The following is a 9,084-nucleotide window of genomic DNA, read 5'->3' on the forward strand; positions in this document are numbered from 1 at the left end:
TTTTTTACATGTATTTTTAAACGTTCTTTGTTTTTCGTTACGGACAAAATCCAAAGCTTTAATGTTGAAAACAAAAAACAATATGTGCATGGCAGTGATCTGCGAGTGTTATGATTATGCTGACCGGCAACTAGTTTGGCAATAAATTCTGTTCATTAAACATAAAAAGAAGAGCTGCGTTATCAATACATAAACACTCGTTCCCTTTCAGTTCGTTGTATCCATAATAGAAATATTTTAAGAGCACTGCTTTTTTAGAATGTCCCAACAGCAACCCCCAAAAACCATAAATACAAAATAAACATCCTGCATTAGATGCACCGATCCAAATACGTTATACGCATGGATATAGGAGTATGAAATTGACATGATAGATATGACAGATATGAAGATTTTATTAATTATATCCAATAGCTCGAAAATGTTAATTTTGAAATTGAAAAATTGAAAGATCTTACGTCAAAAGAAATAAGCAAATCACCTTATTTGGTGGAAACTGCAGGAAACGTTTTGCAGTAAACCGAACGTCGTCCATTTTGCTCAAGAATAAAGTCCAATAACTTGAAACAAAAGGAGAATTTATGAAAATCGTAACGAAACTCACGTTGCCAGAAAAAAACAATTCACCAAAGCGTATATAAATTGTTGTAGAGTTTCGAATTTATGTGTGAAGGGTGACGGACGTACGGTATTACAGACGTAAAAATAATAAAAATAAAATTTCAGTACATATATAGAAATAATGTTAATTTCTTCGTACAAAAACTGAATAAAAATGATTATTTACACTAAAAATGTATGGATCCTTTATACGATGTGTACACTGTGAAACTTTTTGGAAAATACCTACAACAAACAATATTTCATAAGTATGTAAATATAACATAATGCATAATAAAGTTGAATTTGTTTACTAGCTTATCTTCATGAACTCTTTAACAACGATCTTCATAATTCTGAAAATGAATTATCGCAATATGTCTTTATTGAATTCTTTTGATTACCACTATAACCTTGTTTCCCTTGGTTACTCTTTTAAAAATGTATCCACAAAAATGTATGTTCTTCCTTTGAAATTCAAGTTACTTCTTTTTATGTTGCTCATTTTATCAGTCAAGAAGTGTTGTCATTATTTAATCAAGTATATTTGGGTTTTTTAATATTCATAAATATTTCACTTCAATAAACATTGTGACTCAAAGCACTTATTTCTAATAAGAATTAAACTGTTTAAATAGGAACAGATTGTCTATTTCGTTATAGCTTCGTTTTATTCATATAATACACCCATGCTGATTTCTTTCAATTCGTTCACACATTACCTGATATAAACCTCTGGAGTATCCATCATATGTGTTTCACCGTCTATGTTGAATCTAAGGTTTAGATCTCTGGCGTCTGGGGGATTGTCCTCCGTCACTCGAATTCGCAGAGATTTTATATAGGTGGGCGTCACAAAATGCTTCACAGATTCAAACTGAAACCAGAACCGAGCTGATTTTATTTCATATGAAAACTGTTATCTCAGAATCTCAGAATACAACTTTATTTAAAAAGACAAAGATTTGTAACAGGAAAAAAAACATTTATATTAAAGCCACTAAATGATAGTAAATTGACAATATGATAAATAAGTCGTGATCAACTTACTGACTTTACATACAATTTCGTCACTTTTTAAACGACAAACAATGATTAAAATTCAATTTTATTTGTTAACATAACTCACATATTCGAGGGATAGTCGACTTAAGTTAGCAAAGAATTTCAGTAATTCCACTCTGCCACATCTATTAAATTCCATACAACTGAATTGGTCTTTAGTTTCAGGTTTTTTGACATACTGTCTATCTTCAAATTCCATATCATACGTGCATCCTATCAAGTTAATAATTTTTTTTCTTCGAGTCGCTATTTTAAAGAAAAAAGATCACAACTGACTTAAAAAGATAAAAAATATATATAGATATCTTTATCTATCTTAAATTGAGTGAATTATAGATCAAACGCTTTATATAGAATTACAACTTTTGAACAAAAATCTATATTGAAAGCAACGCCTTTTATCTTAATTTTAAATTCTATGTTTATTTTTGTTGGGGGTCTTTGACTTTTGAAAAAATACTTAAACGGCAGGTTGCAATAATTTCTAGCCTTGAGATCACTATGTAGAAGGTCAGGTTGCAATAATTTCTAGCCTTGAGATCACTATGTAGAAGGTCAAACTTAAATGTTTGCTCTACAATTGAAGAATATTTTTCCTGTTAGACATAGAATATAATGACTAGATGGGAGATCAAAGCAACGAGTCTTCTCGTAACAGGATTTTGCTCTCCGCGACAATCAAAGACCAGGTTAATATAACGATAATAAAGAGTTATCAAGTAAAAAGCAATGTTCTTATATAGAATGTTCAGTTTGCACACTGGGTTAAATGTAAAGTTCATGAAGGTCTTCTTTAAAATAATGAAGATATGCAGCACTACCATTCATGTATCAGTGGTCAAAGAACAAAATCAGGTTTTATCCGTATATCAGCCTGCCTGTTATCAACACTCGACCGATATCGTCCCGCGGCCCGGTGGCCCTTGGGGTGAAATAGGAGCCTCCGGACGATACCGCATGTAATACAGATTTTTACATGTAATATTCAGTATATTTCTGATACGAAATTCCTATGTCAGCCAGCTTTTTGGTAGGAGACAATACATGTCTGATGTAATGGTTAATTGTTATAAATATACATGAAAACTATTTTGAAATACCTTTCATAGCTGCCTTTTCACTCTTTGATATGCCATCTTGTTCATTCCCATCTCTGAAAATGATGATGAAAGGCTATACATGTCTCATATAAAAATGAATGATTTCTCTTATAACAATTCTTCCTAGTAGTTAAGTATTTTATATACAACACTGGTGTGCCTCCTACAAACTGTGGTTAAAAATTAACAAATGACAAATAAAGAATTTACTTTGAAAGGTCAACTTATGGTTACTATTATACTACACATTTACACGCTGAAAGAACTAGTTTATAATAGGGGCACATTCAGATAATACGTACTATTTACAAATAAGCAATATATATTGTATAAAAGTTATTACATCTATACAAAGTATCTTACATCATTCCTTCCATTGATACTTACAAATATTCGTAAGTTACCTCTAAGTCTACTTCACGTTGCGTCTTTATTAGAATATGCCACAAAGATATAACTATAAAAGAAATGAGTAGTTCGAAAGTTCTTCTATAAACTGCATAAATTCATTCAGTGTACAATATATGTTTTATTTCATTTTTACATGGTATCTCCTCTTATTGAAAGGAATCAATTCACATTTGTGTTTATTTAAGTTTCGTTTTAATATTATCTTATTATTATTATTACTATTACTATTTTTATTATTGTTTGTTAGTTTTTTGTTTGTTTTCTTTTTTTAATGAATCTACTGAAATCATATTTGCATTACTTTCTAAGTAACAATGGTCATGACATTACAATATAATATACTAACATAGGTATCGTATTGTTCCTAGCCATCTAAAATAAACATCTGTATCGTACATAAGGTCTGCATATCCAACATATCCAAAACATATATAACCATATCCAAGAAGTGTGTTGTTGTTAAAACCTCCTATAGCATTATATTGATCTTTCTTTCCTGTTGGTTGTAACGTAGTCTTTTTAGAAATATTTAAATCAGGAGGGTTACATGTCAACAAATTGAGTGAGTACAGAAACTAATGAAATGAACGTGTCATCATGGTAAGCATGTAAATTACGCATTGGTCATGTAAAAGACAATCTTCAAATACAACTTGCAATGATTGAAAACAAATCTATTTCAACCTGTTAAAACAAAATATAAAATCCTAAATCTCTTGACCTCATGCACTAATTTGGTTTACTATTCACTATATTTTATATGGTCGTGTTCAGCAAGTCTGACCACTGATATCGTTATTTATCCGGGAAAAGCATGAAACAAAAACATTGCATTTTTATGTTGAACATCTTATTTTAATCATGGCGGAGCAGGACACTTCCCGACCACCTAGTGTCGGAATTTTTATAGGAGTTCATATTGGAAGTGTTTAGTTTTTTTTGTGAGCTGCCTTGTTTTCTTTAATCTTCAATTTTCTTTTTTTTTCTTGTTTTTTTCTTTTTTTTTTTCTTGTTTTTTTTTTTTTTTTTTTTTTGTTTATTTTTTTGTTTTGTTTTGTTTTGTTTTGTATTTTGTTGTCTAATTTATGTCTGTAAATCGTCTCTTTTTCCTGATTTTACGTTTATGCGATCTCTAAACTGTCCTATTTTTTGCGTTTTATTAATTTTGATCACATTCGATAATTTCATAATTATCGGAATCAGAAATGCGAGTTAAAAACCGTGAAAAACCGGCTTCTTAATCAAATGTTGATATAAGTTACTTCAAAATAAATGAAGTTACCTTTGATTATATGTAATGTTGAGGTTAACACATCGCCTACACCATGAACAACCTTTACGATTCCACATTGCGATCCTAAAACAAGGAAAATGCAAGAATACATTCAGTACAGCAAACCCGAATCTAGATGGGCATTTTAAGCGTGTTTGCGTTGTTTAGGATATAACGTCACTACCTCTGACTTTGGGTGTTGTAATGGTCATAACGGACTACCACTTCAAGTAAAAGCAATCGCTTGACTATGTGCATTAAATTGATACAGTCAAGGGAAATGAAATAAAAAGACCTTGCATTGCAACATAAATTTGAAATACAAATGCAGTATGACTTAAATGTATTTCGTGTCTTCATTTCATTGAATTTTATGAGAAAAAGACGTTAAAAATCTTCAACCATCACATTTTACAAATCAGGCTTAAAATTTTCCTGCCTTAAACCAGTTGATTGCTTTAGTGAAGGTGTCAAAGTAAATGACCTTAGAAATCCAGTTCAACTGTTCTTATTCATTACGATTTTACTCAGCAAAATAAATAGAAAAGAGAAGGCTGTGCGTAAAAGAGCAACCCCTCCCCCAACCACAGAAACAATATGGTCAAAATAAAAACAAAGTCGTCAGACAGGAAGTTCATGTCACTTTTAAAGTACATGTACCTCTTCCTTAAGACCAGACAGGAGCCTAAGATTAATGAAAATCTTAACGTATTAAATGGGGTACGCTCTACTACAGATAAGGACGGGAAAATTTGCCGATAGAATTTTTACACTATAACCAGTCAAAAAATATTTCATGATTTATAGCAGATCCGAGGTATTGAACATAGGAAGAGTTGTTTCTAGGATGTAACAAATGCATTTGAACAGTTTCATAAATTACCTTGAGATATGATGAATCACCCCTGTATGGTTTTCAGACAGAGCCATACTTAAGTCTGAAATCGCATCTCACGATTTGACATTCACGGAATAAACTTCTCTCAAATATCAAGTGGCTGTGATATGTAGTTGCAGAGAAAACTGTTACAAAAAAGTTGACGGATGAACACTATGTACCTCAATATTAGTCAAATAAATACTTAAAATTGCTCAGGTTAAATTAAGTCAAATTTCAGTCAGTATATCAGATTCCCAGTTCTGATAAGTGACTACAATGTGTGCAACATTCTTTGATCTGATGATACAGTAGACACTATAAAGTTTCAAGATTTTATAATTATTAAGAAATCTAGATCATGTGGTATCCTGAATCTGACCTGTAGGAATAACTCCAATAGGAAACTCTGTTGTTTTAATTTCTCTGTTACTGTCATTAAAATCTATACCAACTTTCGTCTGTGTCTCTCTCATAAGCACATTCATGATCTCTGATACAGTACCATCTCCACCCATAATCACCAATCTATCGGGTATTAAGTATAAATTATGTACTATCATATATGGGTCCGAACATGAAACACTACCTTGAAGTAGTAAATGGAAGTTCTTTGAATTTCTGAGGGATACTGAATGTCCTGTAAAACAATCAAATTCCGACAGTTTCAAAAAAAAATAATTCATATTGGCGTATGTTTAATTGATATCCAATACTGTCGATTTCGGATATTTGTCAACTATTTCCAAGTCATCTATCACGTTTACAAGAAGACCATTTGTATTTAAAAAAAATGAATGATTTTGCCCTAATGATAAAAGTGTTTGACACGTGTCTGTGTCGCAGAACTGCATTATTGTTGCTAGATTAAAACCAGATTATACTCACTTGCAATATGACGGGTGCCGCTGGCGGAGCAGGACATGCTTACCCTTCCAGAGCACCTTATGTCACTTATTTGACTTATTTGAATCATCCGACTACTAACGCTTCGGTATTTTTATGCCGATATTTATGAAATATAGGATAGTGAGCAATTAGATAAAAATAAATTTAAATTGTTTTTTTTTTTTTTTAATATATATACATTATGATATCGTGAGCATTAAGCTTAATCATTTAGTAAAAGAAGTTTGCTTTTAGAAATTGCTGCGTTTAACGCTGAGATTTTAATGAAACTACAATTAGAATGGTTTAAATAATTCGTTTCATAAGTGTATAGACGAACAAAACTATTCATTAAGAATTACAAAGTGTATTGTTGTGGTGCAATCTCCAGAATAGACTGAGATTGACCATGTAGACGTTTATAAACAGCACGGGCATCACTGTCTGTGATATAGTGAGTGGGGATTTCGATACTTCTTTATTACACCCATATACTTACCCATCAACATTTTTGAAGTCATAACTTTTAGTTACATCTTTGAAATGACCAGCTCTTTCGGACACTATATAAATAAATTATGTTTCTTTAATGAATGTGTAACATAGACAGTAGTATGGCGTGAAGTAGCAAAAGATACGTATATAAGTGTCTTTAAATTTTTGGTAATAACACGACGACAATACAGCTAGGCAATAAGGTTAAAAAAGATCAGCTCAAGCATTTTTGTTGGTCAAATATCGTAAAATCACTTTATACTGAAATTAATAAAGATTGTAAAATTCTGGTCCTCTTTACATATATCAGTAAGTGTTTCTCAAGAGACTAATCTGCATGTTTGATTTTTAAAAACAAAAACTGTTTTGAAATATTTATAATTCATAGATATCTTACCAACCACATCAGTTTGTATCCCAGCTAAGTTCAGGAGAGGAACAACTTCTTGGTCACATATTTTCTTTCCTTTCCACTTACCACTGATCGGATTTACAAAGACGGCCAGTTTCCGGGGCCGTTCAGTTTCTGTAATATTTGGGTATATATCTTAATTTTGCTAATAATATATTCGGTTGTGTAATTTGAACATTCAGGTGTTATTGTGAATGGTAGGGGTTTAAGTGTAAAATCGAGAATTATGCATTCATAGTATTTGTTCTGGTGACTATTCAATAATAGCTCTCATTTCATTCCGCTTTCATGTCAGTGATCCACGAGATTTAACAGAATATTAATTTTCCTCTTTTTCCTAAACTGAGGAGAATGTTTTAGATATTTCATAATAGGATATATCTCCTATCACATTTATTGTACAATGTATCATTGTTACTACACTACAGTAATCTAGTTACTTTTCTGTATTCTATCTTTGACTTCAGTCTGGATATCTGAGAATGTCTTCTTGTCGGTGTTGAAGGATAGAACCTCTTTGGTCAGTTTATGGTTAGGGAATGGATGGTCTTTAATATAGTGTAAAATACAGTCTGTTCTGTTGGATGCATCTTCCAATCCAATGACATCTTCAATTGCGATCAACTCTGAATCAAGAGTAATTTCAACATTCCTTGAAAAATTCAGTGTTTCACTTAAGCTTGTAGTAGACATATACAGTAATAGTATTAATGCTCCTTCAGGGTATTTTATCTGCAAGTATGATTAGTAAAATTGTGATGACACTGCATATTTTATAAGTAAATAATGTCACCATTTTTATTGATGAGTGAATTGAAATAAGATATATAAGCAGATTATTGAAACAGGCCAAATCAGAGCATATAAGTGTGTGAATGTATAGAATTGTGTTAATGATGTTTATGTTTGTTTGTTCGTTTGTTGGGGTTTAACGTCCGAGCAGCAATATTTCAGCTATATTCAGACGATGAACATGAAATTGATGATAAAATGAACATGAAATGATGATGAACATGAAATTGATGATAAAATGAACATGAAATGATGGTGAAATGAAAAAGGGATGGGACACGAGGACAATGGGGTCGACAAATTTTGATTGCCACTGGAAATAGGGAGAGATGGGTAGGGTGGGGCAATTTAGCCTCCTGTGACGGAGCCCTATGGTTCCTACTCCGGGAGAATACCACAGTATGATTCTTTAATGTGCGAGGAACGTGGCATCTTTCCCAACACGGTGCACCACTATGGTTTGCGGTCAGGTTTTCCGTATTATAGCCTGACAACCCCAGCATGAAACACGCCAGGGGTACCCCATTCAACCACCTGGGGCACACATTCCAATGTCAATGATGTTTATGTACCTGAGTGCATGATCCTCTATATTATTGATATTTAGATGATGTTTCTGAATTGATATTGTTCAGATTACTTCAATGAACAACATGTTATAACCATGTAACTATCATTAATAACTGAAATTTGCATTTATTCACTATATAAACATTCATAATTATTATTTATATATTTTTGTAGTGTCATCATCGGTCTAAGTAACCACTTATTGTTGAATGAGTTAGTGTATCATTGTACTTACAGAATGTAGAATAGACTTGCCTTTTTCGTTATCTTTAGACACCACAACTTCGGTTTCCGTTATTGCTATAGCAGTGTCAATTCCATTAACTCTTACTATAAAATTCATGTTATGTGTATGTTGTTTACGTTTTATAGAAAGGGAGAGAAATCTTGTTTGTCCTCACGTGTAATTAAAAATAGAATGCTTCGCGAGGCGTAGCTAAATACGTCTAAAGAGGACGAATCCTGAATAGTTGGGGCAAATATAGACACAATAGTCGACCTTATGGCAAGCCAAAGTGAACAAAAATAAGTGTTTTCTAATATTAAAAAATGATTTTTAATATTACAAATTCATTTTTAATATAACAAATTTGATTTCTAA

At 31.9% G+C, this 9,084-nt stretch overlaps 1 protein-coding gene across 3 annotated transcripts; it reads right to left on the reverse strand.

The window, feature by feature from the left end:
• Nucleotides 1-373: 373 nt before the first annotated feature.
• LOC148622754 (uncharacterized) lies at nucleotides 374-8,862 on the reverse strand. Of its 3 annotated transcripts, none has more exons than XM_088572923.1 (12): nucleotides 8,739-8,862; nucleotides 7,562-7,747; nucleotides 7,107-7,235; nucleotides 6,714-6,777; nucleotides 5,709-5,854; nucleotides 4,459-4,533; nucleotides 3,523-3,672; nucleotides 3,153-3,222; nucleotides 2,766-2,818; nucleotides 1,730-1,911; nucleotides 1,323-1,477; nucleotides 374-846 (listed from the first exon to the last, which is right to left on the reverse strand). In XM_088572923.1, exons 1-12 carry the CDS (start codon nucleotides 8,824-8,826, stop codon nucleotides 789-791), a joined length of 1,356 nt encoding a protein of 451 aa, XP_088429049.1. In that variant the 5' UTR covers nucleotides 8,827-8,862; the 3' UTR covers nucleotides 374-788. The 3 variants fall into 3 exon arrangements, with proteins under 3 accessions (XP_088429049.1, XP_088429048.1, XP_088429051.1); XM_088572922.1 differs by having other exon boundaries at nucleotides 7,562-7,853; nucleotides 8,719-8,862; XM_088572925.1 differs by having other exon boundaries at nucleotides 7,562-7,853; nucleotides 8,739-8,853.
• Between the last annotated feature and the right edge of the window lie 222 nt (nucleotides 8,863-9,084).

Source organism: Perna viridis, chromosome 3, assembly GCF_037379345.1.
Source record: "Perna viridis isolate PV_CMFRI_1.1 ecotype Kerala chromosome 3, ASM3737934v1, whole genome shotgun sequence".
Classification (NCBI taxonomy): domain Eukaryota; kingdom Metazoa; phylum Mollusca; class Bivalvia; order Mytilida; family Mytilidae; genus Perna; species Perna viridis.